Below are 25,256 nucleotides of genomic sequence, written 5' to 3' on the forward strand. Positions count from 1 at the left end.
TAACTTTCGTACAATATGTGCGATAGGATACCAGAAAAGGAAGTAACCATCCACAAAGTACTTTTCTTTTGAAGCTAACTCCACACACAGGAAATACATTGTCTGTCTCAAACCGTATTCCCACTACTAAAAGGATGATTTAGACAGCTTTTATAGCCCCGTTAACACAATTTTGAACAGAAGCATTAATATAATTTTTTGAACAGAAATATGAGTCACATATACTTCAATAGTGGATTACTGTAAACATGATTCTTCTTGAATTGATTATTCTTGTTTTTTTACATTTACATTTACATATATATATATATATATATATATATATATATATATATATATATATATATATATATATATATATATATATATATATATATATATATATATATATATATATATATAAAAAACAATTTTCCTGATTTAAAAAAAGCTTGATGTAAGGGGACATTTATATTAATACACTTCCATTCAAAAGTTTTTGAAATGTAATATGCTGATTTAATGATTCAAATGTTTGAATCAATACTGAGAGAATTTGAGAGCAGAGAGAACATCAAATACATTTTCATTATTATGAAACTTGTAAGATGATATTGCAGTCTAATTTAAACTATCTCAAGGTGGATGTGAAGCTAACAAGCGGTATATAATGACAATGAGCATCCGCATACAGGCAGCAACTTTCACGTCTTGTGCTACAACATTAATAACAACTCAAACGTGAATTTTGAAGCCAGTGTTTTATAAAAACATAAGCTGCTCACGTGACGTCACAACAAAACTAGGATACCTTGTTCATGAACAAACTGAATAGGCATTATTAATATAATTATTATGTATAAATAAAATTATTTATCTAGGCTATTTTTGTGTTCACTGATTTTGTCAATTCACAGGAAGTTATTGAGGAAGGGCAGGGGATCATAGGATCATAATATGTTGCAGGCCTGGCTTGAACTTGTGCCAGTCATATGAGCACCAAGGCTCAACATAAGATGATCGCATGCACAAAACACTGTACCATGGTTCTGAGACATCTGAGATAATTTATAAAGGGAGAAGCCAATGAGCTAACTAACTCCCATTTCTTTTCGCTTTGGTCCAGGTTAACTCTTGGAGCGGTTCTATAGAGATCGGGGTGACTGCGCTGGACCCAGCCGGTCTGGAATTTCCCAGCAGTGCCACAGGACTGAAAGGGGGCTCGTGGATCGTGTCTGGCTGTTCTGTGCTGAAAGACGGCCGCTCAGTCCTGGAGGAGTACGGTCGCGACCTGGACCAGCTGGGGGAAGGGGACCGTGTGGGGATCCAGCGGAATGGAAAAGGAGAGCTTCACCTGTGGGTGAACGGGCAGGACTGCGGCACAGCGGCCAGTGGACTTCCTTCACGTTTGTGGGCCGTGGTGGACCTCTATGGGAAGTGTACCCAAGTGACTGTGGTAAGCTGCGAACCCCCACCTGAAATGGACGGGGATGAGAATGAAGAGGTGGAGGATGAGATGGTGTCGATGCAAGCGGTGTCCATAATGACAGATGCTTGCCGTAGCCACGATGATAGGGCTGGATCTGTCGTGCTGTCTGCAGCTGGTGCTACAACAGCCGTGATGAATGGATCATCAGAGGAAGGTAAAACTAGACCACATAGTATAGATGAGAGGTCTTCATAAGTAGTTGGGTCAATAATAATGTAATATTGTATCTATTATTTAATAAAAAATCCTTGACAAGGAAACCTTAAGTAATTTGGTAATTAAGTAAAACAATTTTTTAACAAAACTTGCTTATTAAAGGAACGTGCCGACTTTTTGGGACTTAAGCTTATTCACCGTATCCCCCAGAGTCAGATAAGTTCATACATACCATTCTCATCTCCGTGCGTGCCATAACTCTGTCTGATGCACCCACCGCTAGCCTAGCTTAGCACAAAGACTGGAGGTAAACGGCTCCAGCTAGCCTACTGCTCAATAAGTGACAAAATAACACCAACATTTTCCTATTTACATGTTGTGATGTGTATAGTTACTAGGGATGCCACAATTCTCAATATAATATTGAACCGTTCGGTACGGCATTCACGGTTCAATACGCGCTTGTGAATTGCGTTTTTTTCGGTTTCGCATTTAATTAATTATTTTTCTACAAATTCTATAATTTGCCTCCATCCCAATACTGAACAACACGACATACATTCACATCACACGTTAGTGGTAGAGTTATACTCACACTATAGTTATTCACAATCACGAAAGTTCATTATTTGAATGCGTTTTAAAGCCTTGCCGGTTTCATTCGCGTGCACGGTTTTAACATGCGCTTTTCAGAGCACGCGCACTAAAAGCCTGTCAAACACGTGAATACTGAACTAAGTAGTCGTCTTACTGCGTTAATACTGTCAAATACACACAAGGTTAACATAAACACAGTCGGTTATGTCTAAAGTGAAAGTAAAATCGCAATCGTGTCTGTATATTAGATGTGTAGAGGTCAAACTGACAGCAGCGCAGCCAGTGAACACGCGGTCCTTAAAGGGACAGTTCACCCATAAAATTATGTAATTATTTACTCACTCTAATATTGTTTCAAACCTGTATTCATTTCTCGATGACATAATTTTCAGTTTTGAGTGAAATATCCCTTTAATGTTAATACAACAACAAAAGACAGAGAAAATCACTCGCTGCTCTTGACTGAAAAACTAATACAGTAGCTAAGAATCAATGTATATTTTATAGTGAAGTCTATGTAGTGTTTTATTTTTACATTTATTCATTCAATTTCATACTTAAATGCTGCTGTACAGCTCTGAGCTGCCAGTGTAAATATTTATATATATTTATTTTATATTATACAATACACTAGGAATGTGTACAAGAGTTTTTTTAAGTAAAGTTTTAAGTTTAAGTAAGGTTTTTCAATTCTTTTAAGTAAAATAAAGAAAGAGTATTGCAATAAAAAAAATAGTCTTTTTTCTCTTTAAACTCTTGTGGTTCCTGTCGCCTAAGAATAGAATGACAAAAAATGTATGTGACAAGCCATCAGAACCGAACCGAAAACCGTGGGTAAAAACCGAGGTATGTATTGAACCGTGGACTAACTGTATTGTTGCATCCCTAATAGTTACATTGTGTACTAAGACCGACGGAAAATTAAAAGTTGCGATTTTCTAGACCGATATGGCTAGGAACTATGCTCTCATTCCTGCGTAATAATCAAGGAACTTTGCCGCCGTACCATGGGTGCAGCAGGCGCAATTATATTATGCAGCGCCTGAAAATAGGCTAACTCACGTCAACATAACCAACGTGACAACAACCTGCTTGCACAGAGAGCGTGCTGGGACTATTTTCAGGCGCTGTGTTATATTATTGCGCCTGTTGCACCCATAGTACGGCAGCAAAGTTCCTTGATTATTACGCAGGAATGAGAGAATAGTACCTAGTCATATCGGTCTAGAAAATTGCAACTTATAATTTTCCATCGGTCTTAGTCCACGATATAACTATACACATCAAAACATGTAAATAGGAAAATGTAGGTGTTTTTTTGTCACTTATTGAGCAGTAGGCTAGCTGGAGCCCTTTACCTCCAGTCTTTGTGCTAAGCTAGGCTAGCGGTGGGTGCGTCAGACAGAGTTATGGCACGCACGGAGATGAGAATGGTATGTATGGACTTATCTGACTCTGGGGGATATGGTAAATGAGACATAAAGTCAGCGTGTTCCTTTAATATTTGAAAAACTTTTGCCCACATGGTGCTTTGGAACATGCAGAAATATGCATTATGATTCCCCAAAAACTTCTTCATATGATATTTATTAATACATGCATGATATTTGAAAAATACATACTGGTCAAAGTTTCTCCAATATACTCAGCCTGTCAGCCATTACTCTAGTCTTCAGTGTCACATGATCCTTCAGAAATCGTTCTAATATGCTGATTTTGTGCTCAAGAAACATTTCTTATTATCAGTGATGAAAACTTGCTGCCATAATACACTAATAATAGTAATTATTCTAAACTTTTGATCGTAGTGGATATTTAAATTATTCAGGTGTGTACATTAGCATGTATTCAAGTTGAAAGGAACATGTTATTACATGATGGTTACAGCTATACACCACATGACATATTTAGGGTCATTCATATAAATTTTTTCTTAAAACCAACATGAATAAAAAGAGTACATTTCTGGCACATGAATATTTACTTTTTTAAAAGATTTTTCCATTTCTTTATCACAGGCACTTGGATATGTCATTGGCCCAATTGCAATGAACTGTTTTCTTTTCTCTTCAGTGCCTGAGGTGTCCAGGACGCACAGTCGGCCGGACAAATTTCCAAACAACTTTGAACCTGATAGTGGTACGTCACTTCTAAAACCAGCCTCAGTTAGTAATCGTTGTTATTCTGCCATGTCATGTTGGTTCACTCTATCTTTTGCTCTTTTTTCCTGTTCTCCTTACAGTTTTGACTGAGCATCAGTTATTTGATGTATTCAACAATGCCATTGTCTCTCTGTATCGTTCGGAGGATGAGGGTGGAGAGGACTTGGGGGTGGGAGGAGGAGGTTGCTCTGACTCCTCGAGGGGTGGCACAGGAAGTAACGGTGGAGGAAGAGGTACAGGAACAGGAAGTGATAGTGGTATTGGTGGCGGAGGGACAGGCGGAGGCAGTAGCAGCAATAGCAGCCCAGCGGGAAGCTCTGGTGGGGCAGCGGGGCTTGGGGTGGCCGCTGGCGGCATGACGACCAATGATGCACTGCTGTTCCATGAGAAGTGTGGCACGCTGATCAAACTAAGCAACAATAATAAGACAGCGGAAAGAAGGAGGCCGCTGGATGAGTTCAATAATGGAGTCGTCATGACCAATCGGCCACTCAGACACAATGAAATGTTTGAGGTATGAGCCTTACATTCTAAATGTGATGACAGCCTTAATTAGACGGGTGTTAGTTGTGATATTTTAGGAGGATCTGTGCAAAAAACGATGTATATAGTTATATGCAGAAGTGTAAAAAGTCCTGAGAAAGCGTCACATTTTTACTTCATATAATATCTAAGCATCTAGCCTTAAACAAAGGAAAGGTTTACACATTCAATTGTCAGTGTTTGCGCCATTCATTACCGCGAAAAAACATCTTAAACCAGATGCTAATGTGCAATGTTTCGTAAATCGGGTCCAAAGTATTTAAAAATAAAAAGTAAATATGTTTTTTACTTTAAAATTGACTATTGAAATAGCGTTTAAATGTATTATTTATATTTAAATTAAATTAAATTAATTACAAAATTATTATTTAAAGTACAAAAAGTTAGAATAGTCTTTTATCACCATTTTCTGCAATTTTCATATTTTTCAATTTTCATTCACTATACTTTCGAGGCAAGTTGTAGAAATATGTATCAATTATTTATTTACAAATCAATGATCCTTCAGACATTATATTGCTACACTTGTTTATTTCAGATTCGCATTGACAAACTGGTGGATAAATGGTCTGGTTCCATTGAGATTGGAGTGACAACACACAACCCAAATAATCTTGACTACCCTGCAACAATGACCAATTTACGCTCAGGTACACTCTTTATGATCAATAAACATTTCTCACACAACTATTTCAATGTACATAGCAGGTACATTTGTATTCGCGATGCATCGTGTGGAGGAAGCTAATGTGTCCGACAGCTCGCTGAAATAACTAAATCACATTTATCATCACGTTCTTGTTGTCTTTAAGGCACAATCATGATGAGTGGTTGTGGGATTTTAACCAATGGGAAGGGGACTCGTCGGGAATACTGTGAATTCAGCCTGGATGAACTCCAGGTAAGTTGGCTGCTGGATCTGTGAATCTTATGTTATGTTTATCTCATGCAATCTAATACTCAAGATGTTGTTGTCTTTTAAAGGAGGGAGATCACATAGGACTGATGAGGAAAGCCAGTGGAGCTCTGCACTTTTATATTAATGGCATTGATCAAGGTGAGAGTGGCACTTCAAATCTCAGCAATAAGAGATTCACACTTAGTTCAGAATTTTCTAAAATACTTTTGCAAACTGATGTTATAGGAGTTGCAGCCAATCAGACACCTGGCGTAGTGTATGGAGTGGTGGATCTCTATGGCATGGCAGTTAAGGTCACCATTGTCCACAACCATAACCATAGTGACCGTTTACGCCGCAACAATGCCATCATGAGGGCGCTGTCACCTGACGTGGGCCGACCTCGGCCTGCTCTCTCATTGACTCCTGAGCCTGATATCCCGGACCGCTTGCTTTTTCATTCAAACTGTGGGCAGAAGGCCGCAATCATCAGTGATGGCCGCACAGCTTTACGGCCTCAGTGAGTTCATTTAATCCCCAAATTACTATTTTAATTAACTGATCTCTACTTAATGAATTAACAAGGGCACTGCATTGTGGGGGCACTTCAATGAAATGTTGATCTCTGGCGCAGTGCGACAGATGACTTCAACCACGGCGTTGTGCTTAGCAACCGTCCGTTGCACTCCAATGAGGTTTTCCAGGTGCGCATTGACAAAATGGTGGACAAATGGGCAGGCTCTATAGAAATCGGTGTGACGACTCATAACCCCACTTATCTTCAGCTTCCATCAACCATGACCAACCTGCGCTCAGGTAAGATACTGCCATAGTTACCCACAGGTCACAATTGAAAGCTCAGCTGACTGAATAAAGTGCCTATGAGTCAAGGCCACCTTACCTGTAGCATTAAATGCTAAATTCATGAGTGTTGGCAGATAACTAATTTAATGTTATCCCTACAGGAACCTGGATGATGACAGGAAATGGTGTCATGCACAATGGAACTACAATTCTTGATGAATACGGGCACAACTTGGACCGTTTAAAAGTGAGTAACCCAGCTCAATCTTTTTACTTCTGTTTTCATTCTTTTTAAGAAAGTTCGTTTAAAATGTATAATTACTAGGGGTGTAACGGTACACAAAACTGACGGTTCGGTACGTACCTCGGTTTTGAAGTCACGGTTCGGTACAGCAGTTTTACAAAATGGCTTTTTATTTATTTTTATTGGTTTACTGAAAAAAAAGTGTCTGTCCTTAAATGAATTAAATTATAACTAAAAGTTTATTGAAGATATTGCTGTAAACTGTATAGGGAGCCCTTACTTGCACATTAATATTAAAGGTTAACAACAGAGCCCAAACTATTAGCCTAAATTCAGTTGCTATTTATTTTTAGGTATAATAATCAACAATCAAATAACATAGTACGCAAACATGTAAACTTCACATAAGGCAGTTTTTGCAATAACTTCTAAATCTAATTATAAAATAGTTTTTTCTCCATTTCGTTGTTGAAATATAATCATTTATACACCGTGTCTGTCATTTTCATGACAGGTTTATTTAAACATACATGAAATAATCAAGACATCACTAACAGGTTTAGTAGAATATAATGAATATATAGGCTAATATAGTGCATATATTTAGTGAAAGAGTTGATTTCTCTAGTGAATAAAATTCTGTGGACACAATGACTGCCTGAGGTAAATGTGATGCTGCGTGACATTGTTTAGTTTACAAGCAGTTATACTGAGGTCTTTCCGCGGTTGAAACACTGATAGAGCGATTACACCATATGTGATATGTGACAGTAAGTTGTAATGTATCCTCCACATGCCTTCAGATGTTCATTCATGTTCATTCATGATCGATCGTGTTCACGGATGATCACGTTCACGCGCGCGTTGCGTGGCTGTTTGAACTGTGATCAGTCACGCCACATTAAAGAGCGTCAAAACGACATTTATCGTTTGAATTTCGTGATAAAATGGACTGAATACTCAATATGTTCGTGTGGGACACGCGTGCACCGAACCGAAAGCCCTGTACCGAAACGGTTCGGTACGAATACGTGTACCGTTACACCCCTAATAATTACTCATTCTTATGTTGTTCCAAATCAATATGCTGTCTAATCAGCCCGAATAGAAACAATTGTGACTATGTCAGTGTCTATTTTGTGCACATGGATAAGCAAAAACTAATTACTGTCTGCTGAGTGTGTCATTTTGTTTGGTGGAAATATTGAGAGGCGACCGAAGAACTTAACCATGAATCGTTTTGAGACTTTAATGCCGGCCATAACAATTATAAGTATATATTCTTGTGAACTTATCTTAGTTTAGCTGCTCTAGAGCAGTGGTTCTCAAAGTGTGGTACGAGTACCATTAGTGGTACTCAGGATCCCTTTAGTGGTACGCAGAGGAATCACTAAATTAAATATAAATTAATGTTAAAACACAATACATTCTAATTTAAATGTTTACTTGAGTATTTTTTTTTTTTACATTTAAGTATAGTACAATTTCTATTTATCTTTTAGGTACAACATATTTTAATTTAATCATTATTTATTAAATTCATTATAACTCAATTTTTCATTTACCTCTATGTAAGCACAGTGCAGTGTTAATGTTCAATATTAAAGTGGCTGACAACAATAAATATTCCTTTCAGGAATAAACTGCCTCGTTTTTGAACTGTGCAGAGCTGTAGCTGGATAGTTAGAATAGGCCTACTACGCTACTGTATTTTAATGTTGGTCATTATGGTGGTACTTGGAGAGCCAAATATTTTCTGAAGTGGAACTTGGTATAAAAAGTTTGAGAACCGCTGCTCTAGAGGATTTTATATTCACGTGCCTCATGTGAATTTTTACAGGCTGGAGATACAGTGGGAGTTGTCCGAAAGGAGGATGGGAGTTTGCATTTCTTTGTGAACGGAGTGGCTCAAGGCCCCGCGGCCTGGAATGTTCCGACCAGCGTGTATGCAGTGGTGGACCTGTATGGACAGGCTGCCCAGGCCACCATCATGGATGATATGGGTGAGAGCAACAAGGATGGAGTAGAAAATGGAAAGATGGTAGACACCCTGAAGTACTCAGGTGTCTACAGACCTTTAGTTAAATATCTCCCACTCTCTCTCTCTTTTAGCTGATCTCCCTCCCTTGCCTGATGACAGTTCTGAGGGCCCTACTGCCATGTCTCCTGGTAGCCCATGTTCAGTCTCGGGGGCTACAGCTGCCAACGACCTGCGCTTTCATCAGCTCCACGGCACAAACGCAGTCATCACTAACGGTGGCCGAACAGCACTTAGGCAGAACTGCCGCAGCGAGTTTAATGATGCCATCGTCATTTCAAACAGGTTACTTTTGGAACTCTTTTAAGTGCTCTTAGATTATGCTGGTTCATTCTAATGGATCAGACATCGATTGAATGAATATTTTATGTTTTATGAACAGGTTCCTTCGGGATGGAGAGCTCTTTGAAATTGTGATTCAGAAAATGGTGGATCGCTGGTCTGGCTCAATAGAAGCAGGTGAGCTGTTATAAAACACCCTGATGCACTAAAGAAACACCAATAATTTACTAAAGAAATACCACTGATCATAGCCACCGATTTATGTTTCTGCCGGTGGGTTAGCCTTCCCCTGGCCGCGGACTTGAGACTAGTGTGGAATTTTCTCACTCAAACCACTGCCTGCTGCTGCTTCTGATTGCTTTTAACTGCTGGTCCAGGATCAGTTTTCGCCATAAAAATAGCATATTGGCGAAACACATTTGGCAAACGATCCAGTGCGTGTCTGAGACTGTGAGGCCTGTTTACACCTGGTCACTTCATGCGTTTTTTACTGATCTGATTTGTTAAAATGGTTCCATTTAGACTTGGCGACGTAATGTGTCACCGCAAAACGAATATAAATCCGATCATCAATTCCTGCGCTGTATGCAAATTCACATCAACGAAAACAACAGATATGAGCTGCATTTCATTTATCATCAGCTAATTTCAAGATCAAAGACCACAATAGGAGAAGGAGCAGCATCAGTACTGGTAAGATCATTAAGTCTCACTACTTTTAATAAAGATGATTGTGTGTTGAGCGTCTGTGAATTGCTTTCAGTTTTATTTGCGGCAGTTTCCGCGTCGGCTTGCTGAAGAGATGCTCTGCGATGCGTAGCTGCAGTAGCGCTGTCATATCTGGCTATAGTAACATGTCATATAGCCTGTAACACGCTCTCACGTGTTTTTTTTTTTTTTTTACGTTTTGGCACGGGTAAAATTTTTACATCCAGATGCATTTACACTGGAATGCGTCTCAATCCACCTTCTAAAGTGGTTTTAGTGATAAGATTGAAATCCGTCTCGAAAGCGTTTCGGAATGCATTTACACCTGGTCTTTTCACAATCGGATAGCTATCCGGTCAGAGAAAACGCATTAAGTGACCAGGTGTCAGGCCCTGTGTTTGCTCTCTAGAAAGCATCAACTTTTTTTTATTTACGTCTTTTGCAGAATTGAGAAATGTAGCCAATCACAAACATATCTGTTGATTTCTTGAACTCAATGGCCAATCAGAGGTGTTTAAGTTAGCATTGAACAAAAACTCTGGCGTTTTGAGCAGTGAGTGCATTCTGAGTTCTGCACGCTCACTAATCCTTTCATTATAACAAACAAAGTGACATTATGTAAATAAGAGTGACAGATTTTTAGTGATTATAAAGGGAGCGCTCTGCACGCTTTCTGCCATGCCAAGTCCTGCATGCAGTATGCTTGCTTTTTCTGTTAAAATTAACAGTAGTAGTAGACACTTTAATGACAAAATGTATCAGGAGCGTTTATGCTCGGATGTGTAGGTTGTGTGGCAGCACGTAAATTGAAACTATTAAGCTACAAGTTAAGGTTAATTACTGTTTTGACACTTCTTTCCATGAGTATTGTCACGAGTCGCTCTCTCGCTGATATAGCTACATAAATTGCGATTTATCATTGTGAGAATAGAACTTAAGCTTTTGTGTCAGGTTGTCATGTTGTTTGGGTTATCACGTTAAAAAAATAAATATAGCTATATGCTAGATATAACGGCAAAACTGTGTGTATTTACGACCCGTCGGGACCCGATGTGAGATCCACAAATCAGACAGGTTCCCGATTCTCAATCAGTTTTTTTGATTGGATAAAATAGAGAATATCTTGTGTTTTTCTGTGGGTGCTTGAGCCCTTCACTAAAGAAGTACTACTGATTCACTAAGGAAATACCTCTGATTCACTTGAAGGGATTTTTCACCCAAAAAAATTTACTCAGCCATATTTTGTTCCAAAACTTTGAGTTTCTTTCTTCTGTTAAACTAAAAAGAAGATATTTTGAAGAATGTTGGTAAGCAGACAGTTAACTGTAGCCATTGACTTCAATATAATTGTTTTCCTACTATGGAAGTCAATGGCTACCATCAACTGTCTGCTTACAAACATTCTTCAAAATATCTTTTTATTTTCAACAGAAGAAAGAAACTCATACAGGTTTCAGAATTTTCATTTTTGAGTTAACTATCCCTTTGAGAAATACCACTGATTCATTAAAGGAACACTCCACTTTTTTAAAAATAGGCTCATTTTCCAACTCCCCTAGAGTTAAACAGTTGAGTTTTACTGTTTTCGAATCCATTCAGCCGATCTTAGGGTCTGGCGGTTGCACTTTTAGCATAGCTTAGCATAAATCATTGAATCTGATTAGACCGTTAGCATCTCGCTCAAAAATGACCAAAGACTCAATATTTTTCCTTTTTAAAACTTGACTCTTCTGTAGGTACATCGTGTACTAAGACCGACGGAAAATTAAAAGTTGTGATTTTCTAGGCCGATGTGGATAGTAACTATACTCTCATTCCTGCGTAATAATCAAGAGCTTTGAGCCGTATCATGTGTGCAGCGGTGCAATGATATTACACAGTGCCTGAAAATAGTCCCCAGCGCTCCCTGTGTAAGCAGGTTGTCACGTTGGTTATGTTGACGGAAGTTAGCCTATTTTCAGGTGCTGTGTAATATCATTGCGCCACTGCACTCATGCTATGGCTCAAAGCTCTTGATCATTACGCAGGAATGAGAGTATAGTTCATATCGGTAGCCATATCGGTCTAGAAAATCACCACTTTTCATTTTCCGTCGATCTTAGTACACGATGTAACTACAGAAGAGTCAGGTTTTAAATAGGAAAAATATTGAAACTCTTTGGTCATTTTTGAGCGAGATGCTAACGGCCTAATCAGATTCAATGATCTATGCTAAGCTATGCTAAAAGTGCTACCGCCGGACCCTGAGATCGGCTGAATGGATTAAAAAATGGTAAAACTCAACTGTTTAACTCTAGGGGAGTTGGAAAATTTGCCTATTTTTTTAAAAAGTGGAGTGTTCCTTTAAAGAAATGCCACTGATTCATTAAAGAAATACCACAGATTTATTAAAGAAATACTACTGATTCAGTAAAGAAATACCACTGAGTCGTTTCGTTTAGTGTTCCGTCTGTATCGGTAGAAAAATACTGTTTTCTGAAACGTTATTATAACCAAAAAATGTAACCTGGATCTGAATAAGAACCTGTTGTTAATTTTTGTATTGTGTGTAGGAGTTACAGCGATCAGGCCAGAGGAACTGGAGTTCCCTAATACAATGACTGACATTGACTATGACACATGGATGTTGAGGTCAGCAGTTGTTTAATGGATTTCAAAATTATACAGTGCATAAAAATCATTGTCTTTTTTGTCAGACTGATACCTTACATCTATCTTTGCTCTTTCTCTTCTGTAGCGGCACAGCGATCATGCAGGATGGGAATACTATGAGGAATAACTACGGCTGTGACTTGGACTCTCTGACCACGGGCTCCAGGATTGGGATGATGCGTACAGCTTCTGGAGACCTGCATTACTTCATCAATGGGCTTGACCAGGGTGTAGCTTGTACCGGGCTGCCATCAGGTAATTTTCGTGTAACTAGGTAAACTTTGTGTAACTAGCTATGTTTCCATTTTGGGTTATCACATTAAAAAATGCTGGATGGAAATGCCAAGATGCGCATAAAAATGTATGCGCTCAATTCAGCTTATGTGAAGACAAGGGCATAAACTACGATTGAAACATTTACTGAATAAATCCCTCGATGCGCAACAAAAAATGTGACTTTTGCCTCAGAGGACATGATTGGACAACTGGACTAAACAGTGGACTAATTTTAACATCTCAAATGTTGGTTTGATCATTCTGAAATGCCTGAGCTAAAGTCTGTCATCAAAATGGTTGGGTATAATGACCTCCCAGAACTGTCTCGCACGATTGATTTTCCAAACACCACACATCCGGCTCTGAATGCCAGATAACATGACAGAGTTTTTACTGCGTTTAGTCTGTGCGGTCTGAGGCACAAGTAATTTGTGATGTAGTAAAAAAGAGCAACAATGGCGATTGCAGCAACTTACATTTTTATTACAAATATTTTGCACCAATTTCCCAGAAAGTGATAATTTTGTTCTCTTAAACACGGGATGGAAACGCTGCTTTATTCTGAAAAATGTTCCATGCAATATTCCAATTTTGCACACAAGTTAAATTCACAACTTTGGATGGAAACATAGCTATTGTCAGTGACTTCATATTATTACAGATCTTCGTAACATTTTCTTTCCTCCTTCTTGTCTTTCTTTCCTTCTGTCTTTTTTTAGAAGTGTATGCTGTGATTGATCTTTATGGTCAGTGTGTGCAAGTGTCCATTACAAGTTCTTCCGGCCCACTGGATAACAGTCTGTGCACTAGTAACATCACAGAGAAGAGCTTTCCCATACACTCCCCAGGTATTGTATTTTCACTTTATATTCACTTGTGAGGCTGTAGTAATTTATTAAGATCTGAGAAACCATTTTAAAATTAGATCTGGTCTTAAAGGGATAGTTCACCCAAAAAATGAAAATTCTGTCATCATTTACTCACCTTCAAGTTGTACCAAACATGTATGAGTTTCTTACTTCTGCTGAACACAAAATATATTTTCGAAGAATGTCTGTAACCAAACGGACAATATGGAAATAATATACTATGGAAGTCAAAGTCATCAACTGTTTGGTTACAGACATTATATCTTAAAAATATCAACAGAAGAAATTCATACAGGTTTGGAACTTGAGGGTGAATAAATGATGACAATTGACATTTTTGGGGTGATCTACCCATTTAAAAATCATGTCAGGTGTTTGAAACCAATACAGGACTATATGATTTGGTACACTTTTGTATCTTTGTCACCCTCTAGTGGCAGGGGTTGCTCATCGTCTGCACAGCAAACATGGTAAGAACGTGGTGTTATTAGGAGATGGTTGCCAAGCACTGAGGGTCGGGGGATATGCTCATGGAATCGTCTTTAGCGCAAAGGAGCTCAAAACGGATGAGCTGTTTGAGGTAAGATGTGTAACATGCTTTAATTTACAGCTGAAAAACGAACAAAAAAATATGGTAACACTTTACAATAAATTAGTTACCATTAGTTACCGTTCATTTATGCTACTAACAATGAGCAATATTTATTAATCTTAATATTTATATATATATAAAAGTTTATTAATAAAAATGTGTGAACGTTTCATTGTTAGTTCATGTCTGCTTGGGTCCATTAAATAATATTAATGGATACAAGTAATATATTAGTAAATGTTTGAAATTAAATGCTTTAGAATTATTTTGGTTACACTTTATTTTAAGGTGCCTTTGTTAAAGTGTAATAAATAATTAATACAATTAAGTACTGAATAACATTAATTAACATGTACATGTGTAGAGTTAGGACAGAGTAAGGAATTAGGGTTAGTTGCATGTAATTATACATAATTTGTAGTTATAGTAACTACATGTAACGTGTAACAAGGGCACTGAAAAATGAATCGTTCATGTATTTTTCATTGTTAGTTTGTGTTAAATAATGTGCTAACAAATGTTTACAATGGGACCTGATTGTAAAATTTTGTATTTAGTGATTGTCTTATTCATATATGGATCATGATATTCTTCCAGGTGAAAATCAACAAGGTAGATGACAGATGGTCCGGTTCTCTTCATGTGGGTTTGACCACCCTGCAGCCCCCTGACCTACCATCCTGCTCTCTCAGCGGCCTCTCGCCTTCGCTTACCCAGCTCAGGTCAAAGGTCACCTGGGTCCTCGCCGGCTCCGAGGTCAGACGCAACGGAGTGCTGCAGAGACAGAACTACGGCTGCTCTCTAGATCGGCTCACGGTAAGAGATTAAAGGCCCATGCTTGCCAAGAATGATTATTATAATGTTTTAATAATTATTATCATTCTATGAGATAGGGAAGTCCTAATATATAGTTATCTTTATAGTTTTCGTTCTCTGTGTGAACCTTAAAAAGTATTTGTTACCCATAAAAAGGCCCAGATAGAATCTGCTGGATTTTGGGGATTTGGGTTTATAAGATTTTTTTAAATGTTTTTGAAAAAAGTCTCTTATCCTCACCAAGGCTGCATTTATTGATCAAAAAATACAGTATAAAAAGCAGTGTTGTGAATTATTACAAATTAAATCTTCAAAAAACTTTTCTATTTTAACACATTTTCAAATATGGTTTATTGCAGTGATGACAAAGCTGAATTTATCTTTTGTGTGTGCGTGTCCTGGTAAACCTATGTTATGGGGACAAAATGTCCCCACAATGATGGCAATATTCAAAATCCCTGTCCTTGTGGGGACATTTTTTGGTCCCCATGAGGAAAACAGCGTATACAATCATACTAAATGATGTGAATAATATGCTGAATTGTGCAAAATTAAAGTGTTCATCAGAGCTAAAAGTACGACACTCTAATTGGTAGCTGAAAATATATTGCAATTTGCACAAAATATTTAATAAATCAACACAAGGGGTGGATGTTTTCAGTGAATTTGTGAATAATGACTTTCTCTTACACATCCCTACTTTATCGTTATATAGGTGGGAAATCGTGTCGGGGTGAAGAGATGCAGTGACGATACCATGCACATTCTCATTGATGGAGAAGACATGGGACCAGCAGCAACTGCAGTGGCGAAGGTACCAGTATCTTTCTATATCTATTAGTTGTAAACGTGACTTTTTCAGTTGTACGGTCTGCTCACACACATTTTTACTGCTTGTTTCAGAACGTATATGCTGTTTTGGACCTGTATGGAAAGGTGACGGCCGTGTCCATTGTCAGCTCCACGCTAGTTGAGGATTCGGAAAGTGTGAAAGCGCCCTCGCTCTCGTCCGACAGCTGCAGTGAGGGGGAGGAGGACAGCACTCCTGTCAGAGAGGTGTGCTGTCTCAAAGCATCGTATTTTGAAGATTTATCAGTTGTATTTTAATCTCTCACTTAATTATTATTATTTTTTTTCCTTCTCCAACTCAGTGTGAGAATGAGCCTTCACTGGCTCCCACGGTTATGACGTTTTTAGAGAATCATGGAAAAAATATCCAGCTGTCCAATCAGAACCTGACTGCTGCCCGGGTGTCCAGCTACAACCAGGGACTTTTGGTCACAGCGCAAGCTTTGCCCCGCCAGCAGCTCTTCCAGGTGTGTGAGCGTGTTTGGAAATCTTTATTTGAGATGTTTGCAGTGAAATTAGTCCGCTGTTTAGTCCAGTTATCCAATCACATCCTCTGTTGAGACAAAGTCATATGAGTTTTTTGTTGCGCATTGAGGGATTTAGTCAGTAAATGAATGTGTTTCCATCGTCGTTTATGCGCATGGCTCCTTAACGGATAAAAAAATGATCCGCTTCAATTGAGCGTATGTGTTTTTATGAACATTTTTAGAATTTGGGCACATCTTGGAGTTTCCATCCAGAGTTTTTTAATGCAATAACCCAAAATTCGGATGATGCTAATTATTTCTCCATCACTTCCTCAGTTTCAGATAGACCGTTTGAATCCATCATGGACGTCCTCCCTGTCCCTGGGTGTGATTGGTCATTCGCCAGACCGTCTCAACTTTCCTTCCACAGCTTGCTGCCTTAAACGCTCAGTCTGGCTGCTGCAACGAGACTCTGTTTTCCACAACTCATTGAAGGTGATGTCACATCCCTTGTATTTTTCTTTTATCCTCCTTTCCTTGATCTTTACATCCTTATTTTGTTTCTGTGCTTTTTCTTGTTTCATTTCATTCCTCTTATTTTTATGTTTTTCATTTTCATTAAAATTTTTGTGTGCTTAATGTCCAATTTCCCTTTTTATTTCTTTACACTATTGGTATCGTTCCTAAGCTCATTCTCCCTCTTATTTCCTCAGATTTGTGAGAACTATGGTCCTAACCTCGACACCTGTCCTGAAGGGACCGTTTTGGGGCTGTTGGTGGACAGCAGTGGTTGTCTCCATCTGTTTGTTAATGGCATGGATCAGGGCGTAGCAGCACAGGACATCCCGAGTCCCTGTTACCCGCTCATTGACCTTTACGGCCAGTGTGAACAGGTCAGAACCAATAACTATAATATTCTGTTAGTAATTAGGCCTCCAGAAAAAGCTTTCTTGTTTTATTTCCCCAGCCAAAGTTTTCACATGCTGCACCACAAAAATTGATTTTGAGTCATGTGTTTTAGAATTTTTTTTCTTAATTTTTATTGATTGATTGATTGATTGATTGATTTAATAGATTGACAACATTTTCACAGGCCCCATCACAAAAAAAAACTCTAATTTGAATAATTATTTGGTAAATATAATATTTAAAAAATATTTTTTAATGAAACATTGAGATATTATTATTATTATTATTAGCTATTTATATGATATTTCATGTTTTTTACTTGCCCTGCCAACATTTTCACAGTCCCATCACAAAAAAGTTAAAAAAGTATTTGTTTTACCAACATTTTTGTAAGTGTCAGAAAATATATATTTTTTATTAAATATTTTGTCATTATTATTATTATTATTATTGATTATTTATATAATATTTAGTGCTGTCAAATCGATTAATCATATATAACATAAAAGTTAGTAAATATATATATATATATTTATTTATTTATTTACAAACTACATGTTAGATGTGATTAATCGATTTGACAGCACTAATAATATTCAATATTTTTATCTGCCCTGCCAACATTGTCCAAGACGCCATCGCAAAAATAAGTAATTTGAGTAATAAAAAAAAAAGATTTCAGGATATTTTATATATATTTATATAAAAGTTTTGTTAAACATTTTGTTTTATTAAACATTTATTATTAATAACAGTTTGTTATTATATACAATTACAATATATTACAATAATAGCTGGTTATACGAGATATTATGTTAATATGTTGTGTAAAAAAAAAAAATATATATATATAAATTTTTTTTCCCCCTCCATAATAGGCTCCTTATGAAAACTTTGTTTGGATGCACAAGAAGTGATTGTCTCCTGTTGTCGTTGTATTCGTAGGTGACTATAGTGACGAATCACGTGCCGGTGGTTGGCGGGGAACGAGAAGACCTGCGTTGTCAGGGCGACATGGAGAAGGCTGATATGGTGGATGGTGCGTGAAATTTTTACCTCATGTCTTACAGTGACGTTTGTTGTCACTCTGTTTTACCCATAAATGTGTGCTGTCTGTTTGTGGCAGGTATCAAGGAGAGTGTCTGTTGGACGCCTCCTCCTGAAGTCAACCCCAATAAGACGTGCGAGTATCAGGCGCTATGCTCTAGATTCAAAGACCTGCTCACACTGCCTGGTACGACTGCATTACACCTCACACACATAACAATAAAACTCTGTGGGCGCAGATTGAATGTGGACCTGCTTACTTGCAATTTTGGCAGCACTTTTCTGATGGTTGCTGATGGTATATTTACTGAAAGTCTTGCTCTCTCCATATCCCGCCTCGTCTTCTTTTTCAGATGGTTACTTTAATGAGGATGCTAAGTACAACCTGTGCTACTGTGAGTCCTGTCACAAATTAAGAGGTGATGAAGCCTATTACAAGCGAGGGGAGCCTCCCAGAGACTACGCTCTGCCATTCGGCTGGTGCCGCTTTGCACTCCAGTCAGTTACTTTCATTTAATTCAGTTAATATCAGACCCATCTGATAATGTGCAAATTATTTAGTATTAATTGCCTACAAAGAGCTCTCGTCTGTATTTTAACAGGATCAAGACCCACTGTGAAGTCTCCAATGCCTTCAAAAAATGGCATATTGCGTACCATGGCACTAATGTCGGCTCCCTTAGACGCATCCTGGACCACAACCAACTCTTGTCAGGTTAGTAACCGCTATGCAAAACGCTTTGTTTTTGTTGATCTGATAATGAAATGCATGAAAGTGTGAATTAGAATATTTTTGCACAGCTGAGCTTCTCCGTTTTCCCCTGAGCAGAATCGTCCTCCATTTTCTCTTCCTCCCCGGTGAAGACGGAGGGTCACGGCAGCTATGGGGAGCCCGAAGAGAACAGCGCACCAGAGCGAGAGATTCCCCGTGTGCAGCTTTCTCCAACAATGCGCTACTCTGGCCTGGAGGCATTTGCCCCCAAAGTGCAGTAAGTCATCAGCAGCGCTTCTAGAGAAAAAGAACAGACAATCAACACGATTGTCTAGAAATGTAATTTTAAAGTGTCCATATTATGCATTTTCACCTATTACATTTCATGTAGTGTCATATAGCTGTTGGTGAATGTAAAAGTTCTGCAAAGTTTCAAAGATCAAAGTGCATGATAAATGGAAGAAAGAACCGACTCTGAACTGCCTGAAACGAGTTGTCCGTAATTCCAGTCTTACATTTCTGCTCGAACTTACCGAGGTTTGTAACAAATTTGCATAATGCCAGCCTAGGATGTTCATTGGCTGCTCACAAACAACGTCTACTTTGACCCACCCTCAAACACTGTAGTTGTAGCTAAGGCCTGGAAGAGTTTGGTTTGTGTTGTCAACATGTCGAGAAGACGTTGTTTTCTTTCTCTTTTTTTAACAATAAACAAGCCAGAATGAGAGCATGAAAACATATCAATTCAACATCCCCCTCTACTCCCTCTCCCACCCAACTTAACCCCACAGACTCTTTACAAAGGGGTACGTAATGGATAGAAAAGTTATAAGTGCCCCTAATAATAAGTGGCCCTATTATGCTATTTTAAAGGCTCCTAATTTTGTTTTGGAGGTCTCCTACAACAGGTTAACATGCATCAAAGGTAAAAAAAGAGTAGGTAAAGGTAGCAAAGGTACTGTTGCTATGTCCGACAAGCCATGGCGCTCTCACACCACACACACGTCCTCACGTAGAGAAAATACATTGCGGAGCAAAGAGGACACTGACAACAAGCCAACAGACAGGACAGAGCAAGTTACTTTCGATATGACAGAAAGCCAACAGACAGGACAGAGCAAGTTACTTTCGATATGACAGAAAGCCAACAGACAGGACAGAGCAAGTTACTTTTGATATGACAACAAGCCAACAGACAGGACAGAGCAAGTTACTTTCGATATGACAGAAAGCCAACAGACAGGACAGAGCAAGTTTCTTTTGATATGACAACAAGCCAACAGACAGGACAGAGCAAGTTACTTTTGATATGAAACAAAGTATCAACTTTGAAATTGTCATTTTTTAAAAAGAAATTTAAACAATAAATACCGTTTTGTGACTCTTTAATGTGTCGTGATCGCTGTAGCGCCTGAAAGCTGCTCGTGAACCGATTATCTCTTCCTTGTAGTTAATTGATAAGCACAAAATAAACATTAATGAACACTAAAAGAAATGTTGTTTCAACCGCGGAAAGATGCCAGTACACACCGTTTTTCCAAATTCAAGTCCACCAACGTTAACCTACTAACTCTTCTGACTGCTTTGTCGGACAAAACGAGATAGGTCTAACTGCAGAACCGCAGAACCCATATACGTCACTCACAACAGTCTGAGGACAACAGCGCCACACCACGGTCTCATGCCGGAAGTGGGCGGAGCTGATTTATCTTCGCATACATTGCTCCATTTGGAACGTTTCAAACTCAAGTTTAAAACCATGTTAATAATGTTAAGTACTTTAACTTTATTAATACGTTCTAATTGAAGAGAGATATAGAAAGATAGATATACTCACTTTTCATTAATAGTAGATAGTTAAATCATAAAAATACACACATTAGCTACACTTTGAATATAATATATAATATAAAATGCAAGTTAATATATATATATATATATATATATATATATATATATATATATATATATATATATATATATATATATATATATATATATATATATATATATATATATATATATATATATATATATATATATATATATATATATATATAACCCCATTGCAGCGTTTTGTTAAGGATTTTTAAAGTAAAAATTTGCTATTTATATTGTCTTAAAAGATTATATTAGATCAATTGAACATAAAGCTTAAAACACTAAAAATGAAAACAAAGATTGAGCATTTGAACATTTATTTATAGGACACAAAATATCAAGTATATTTTACTCAAGCATTTCAGAATTAACCTTTTTTCATAGTACATAATACACATTACACAATTTTACACTGGAATGCATAATTAAAGCAGATTCAGATTAATCAAATCCCAAAACAACACACAACAATTATTTAATTTTAATAAATGTACTTCCCCAAAGGCATCATAAACTAGCTGTGGTTTGCTTTAAAAAAAATACACAATCAGACCAAAGAGAATATTTAACTAGGTTGAAAGTTATTGCACAGTAGGTACAATAAAATCTAAATTAAATCTAAAATAAATGAAATCTCCATAAACATGCAATTAATTCTGAGACTCCTTTTGTCCAAACACTAAACACTTAAAAAACACTAAAGGCTCTTTGGCAATTTGTTGGTCAACCATTTCAGCCTGTGAAAGTTGAAGGGCTTTTTCCTGGTCTTCAGAAATCACGGCTCTTCCGCTAAACCTTTGAAAACTTTTGGTAGTTCCACAGTCTTTCAGCTGCAGTGCAGAGGTCTTCTGTGGTCCGTGGCTCCTTCATGAGAGAAGGGTACAAAAAATGGGATGAAATGTTGGAAGTGTTTTAACAATATCGTGTGTTGAAGGATGTAGCATGTATAATGAAGTTTTGAACTTCAATTTCCCTCATGTCTGTATTTGTGACATAAATCATACCCTGTCACAAATCAAATTAATTAACCATTTTCAGTTCAAAATGTATACAGAAATCAAAGGCAAGCTTTTCACACTGAGCTTATCGTCGTTCTAAACACACTTTTAACCCCGGGTAAAGTAACATTTCACACTTTTATATTTGCGTGCTTTGGACAGTCACTGAAACACTGTGCATTCTATATAAATAATAAATTCATTGTTGGAGAGGAAAAACATCAAATGCTGACAGAAAATGCAACAATTGCAGTGAAGAAGAGACCATTTTAATTATTTTATAGTCTGAAATGTCCATTTAGGATAAACTTGTAATACGAGGACATGCAAAGCTTGAGCATTTATGTAAACATATTGTGTACGGTGTTCGTCCAATCAATGACACTGACACTGCAAATAAGGATGTTATCCCATGGTTTAGTACAGTACAGTGTGGAACGGCAGTGTATGAATACCCAGGATTAATTGTTCATCTCAGGTAAATGATGATCAGTGTGAAACGTGAAGCAAAATAACCCAGGATTCTGTATACCCGGGGTTTACAAAAAATTCTTACCATTAACATGAATATCCCACAGTCAATAGAGCCGACCAACTGTTGTGGAACAGTCTAAAACAATAGAACATTATTAATTTATTCCTGGAAAAGATGTGACAGATATAACAACACACAATCTGTATAAGTAGCGTTTGTCTTTATGAGAGCCTTTTAAAACTAACCTTGTTTTTGATCAGCTTCCATTGTCCTGTCCTGGGGTAAGTCTGCTTGTCAATTTACTGCAACAAAATCAAACGGAAATATATTAAATATAAATAATGTAACCATAAAAAGTGTACAAGAGAGCCAAGTTTCATTGTTCTAAAGCAAAAATTACCACTTACTGCAAATTCAGAATATAAAAGAAACTTTCAGAACATCATCCAAATGAACAATATCTATATTTGGCAATACATATCACATGTTTGGTTGTGTATTTGATTTGATTTTAATAGGACACATTCAAACACATTAAATATTGTTTGTATTTTGTTAGCTTAAGCACATTGTGCTTATATATAAACAAATAACTCAAAACATTCATACCTTCATGGACAGCGGCTTTTTGAAGTGATTTTTTAAGGTGTGCATTCAACTAGTGCCATCTGGTCAGTTTAAAAACACTGGGCAGTGGAAACTGTTGCATAATGTCTTGCATTGATGAAAATGAAGTAAAGCTGAGCCTCTCCAAATCGTAATATGCCTCTATAAATTAGTAAAAAAAATCCACATAAAACACATTGGTCAGTATCAGAAAAGGTAATTAAATAAAAAATACAGCGCCAACAACAAAGTAAGTTAAACTCACAAACAATGAATATGTAACTTAAAGCAAGACCATATCAACATACGCGAGACATCATAAAGCTTGTTTAAAAAAAGATTAGAGCCACGTACGTGCTGTATAAGGTGTTAATACAACAACGATGGATCAAATACACAACACAAATAAACTTGATAGATTAAAATCACAACAAAAAAACAACTGTTTACCGTGTTTACCTCTTCTTCCGCCATGCCGATTTGTTTAGTTTTCGTTAACTCCGCCCACTTCCGATCTGAGGCTGCTACTCCGCCCACTTCCGGCATGAGACTGAGGCGTGGCGCTGTTGTCCTCAGACTGTAGTGAGTGACGTATATGGGTTCTGCGGTTCTGCAGTTGGTTAATATTGGACAAAACGGCAGATTCGGCGATATGATTGGTCAGATCGCCTGTCAATCAAACTTGCGGCGAAGGGTCAATTCAATAACAATTTTCTCATAATATACATTGCACATCGCCACATTTTTCAATGATTCTCAAACGACTCATCGGATGAATCAGTCTCTCTAAATCCCTCCTTTCCGCAAGCCTACCCTGCTCTGATTGGCCAGGTGTCCCAGTCTGTTGTGATTGGTCTACAGCGTACAGCGCGTGTTTCAGGAGCTGACGCACATTACCATAACTGTACTTCAGCTCCGTCCGGAGGCTTCCTAAAGCTCAGCGATTTTACACACTGTAAAGACAGTAACAATAGAGACATTTTACCGTATCAATCCGAATCCGATGATGAAACATTGGAAGAACTAGTTATTCAACCCGAACCTCCCATCGCAAGTACAATTTGAGCAGGACGTTTTCAGTGATACGCTACTCATTTTGCCGTACATTGTGAGATGTTGCAACTGTAATTCCTCACCATCAGCATTAACAAGTGTACATCCATCTACAAACCCATGTGTATATTTCTAATTTATTGCGGTGCACATGCGGGAACTGTATCAATAACAGTTTATACGTTAGCCGAGCACTAACGTGAATGACTGATGTAAAATCAAAGTTTGTAAAACAAATCTTTCTCCATTCTTTATCTTTACTCAAAGTAGTAAGAACGACAGACAATAGACACAGTTTTAGGTAATAGTGGCCCACAGCTGCTTGGCAGAAGTATTTCAGTAAGATAGTAATAACGCGAGTTAGCCGGAAGAGACAATAACTTTATTTATTGTGCACTTTTGACTTTACAACTTTGCAGAACCTTTACATTCACAAACAGCTATGTTACGCACTGCATGAAAGGGAATATTCGAAAAACAAAAAACAAAGCCACAGGATTCATAAAACATGAATTTCAGCAATCAAAAAAAAAAAAGTGAGGGAGGAAGGGGACAAAGTGTGTTAAAGGGATAGTTCACCCAAAATTGAAAATAAAGTCAGTAATTACTCACCCTCATGTTGTTCCAACCATGTAAGACCTTCGTTCATCTTCGGAACATAATTTAGTATATTTTTGATGAAATCTGAGAGCTGTCTCACTCCTCCATAGGCTTTCAGAGGGAATGAAACTTGATGGCCCAGAATAGTAAGTAAAAACGTCATTTAAGGAGTCCAAATGACTACAGTGGCTCTGTATTAAGTCTATCATGCGACGAAAATACTTTTTGAGCGGAAAAACAACAAAAATAACGACTTTATCCCACTATTATTGTTGTTCAATTTGAGCCTCTGACGAGAGCGAGAACTGAGATTACGGCGTTCTTCTTCTACTACTACTTGTTACTGGCTGCTCACTCTTTCGGAGTAGTACCGCCATCTACTGTACGAGATGATGTCAATGTCGGCAATGTCGGGACATCATCTCGTACAGTAGATGGCGGTACTTCTCCGAAAGAGTGAGCAGCCAGTAACAAGTAGTAGTAGAAGAAGAACGCCGTAATCTCAGTTCTCGCGCATGCGTCGTGGCACTCCCGCGAACTCTCGTCAGAGGCTC

The 25,256-nt window shown here is 37.8% G+C and overlaps 1 protein-coding gene across 2 annotated transcripts in view; it reads left to right on the forward strand.

The window, feature by feature from the left end:
- The window catches only part of neurl4 (neuralized E3 ubiquitin protein ligase 4), a 33,870-nt gene that overhangs the window by 5,565 nt on the left and 3,049 nt on the right, over positions 1–25,256 (forward strand). Inside the window, exons 2-29 of one of the 2 annotated variants that reach the window (XM_079801042.1) lie at positions 1,106–1,622; positions 4,295–4,360; positions 4,464–4,897; positions 5,465–5,576; positions 5,739–5,827; positions 5,911–5,983; positions 6,071–6,344; positions 6,459–6,640; positions 6,790–6,875; positions 8,713–8,875; positions 8,985–9,195; positions 9,293–9,369; positions 9,835–9,885; positions 12,453–12,531; positions 12,638–12,807; positions 13,548–13,676; positions 14,132–14,277; positions 14,887–15,105; positions 15,821–15,919; positions 16,009–16,161; positions 16,257–16,421; positions 16,758–16,916; positions 17,135–17,314; positions 18,276–18,369; positions 18,457–18,564; positions 18,731–18,875; positions 18,980–19,092; positions 19,207–19,366. In XM_079801042.1, coding sequence (XP_079657168.1) covers positions 1,106–1,622; positions 4,295–4,360; positions 4,464–4,897; positions 5,465–5,576; positions 5,739–5,827; positions 5,911–5,983; positions 6,071–6,344; positions 6,459–6,640; positions 6,790–6,875; positions 8,713–8,875; positions 8,985–9,195; positions 9,293–9,369; positions 9,835–9,885; positions 12,453–12,531; positions 12,638–12,807; positions 13,548–13,676; positions 14,132–14,277; positions 14,887–15,105; positions 15,821–15,919; positions 16,009–16,161; positions 16,257–16,421; positions 16,758–16,916; positions 17,135–17,314; positions 18,276–18,369; positions 18,457–18,564; positions 18,731–18,875; positions 18,980–19,092; positions 19,207–19,366 — 4,454 coding nt within the window. The remainder of the gene's footprint in view (positions 1–1,105; positions 1,623–4,294; positions 4,361–4,463; positions 4,898–5,464; positions 5,577–5,738; positions 5,828–5,910; positions 5,984–6,070; positions 6,345–6,458; positions 6,641–6,789; positions 6,876–8,712; positions 8,876–8,984; positions 9,196–9,292; positions 9,370–9,834; positions 9,886–12,452; positions 12,532–12,637; positions 12,808–13,547; positions 13,677–14,131; positions 14,278–14,886; positions 15,106–15,820; positions 15,920–16,008; positions 16,162–16,256; positions 16,422–16,757; positions 16,917–17,134; positions 17,315–18,275; positions 18,370–18,456; positions 18,565–18,730; positions 18,876–18,979; positions 19,093–19,206; positions 19,367–25,256) is intronic. The other variant, XM_079801043.1, reaches the window with a different exon arrangement.

This window comes from Gobio gobio, assembly GCF_949357685.1.
Source record: "Gobio gobio genome assembly, chromosome: 20".
NCBI lineage: Eukaryota > Metazoa > Chordata > Actinopteri > Cypriniformes > Gobionidae > Gobio > Gobio gobio.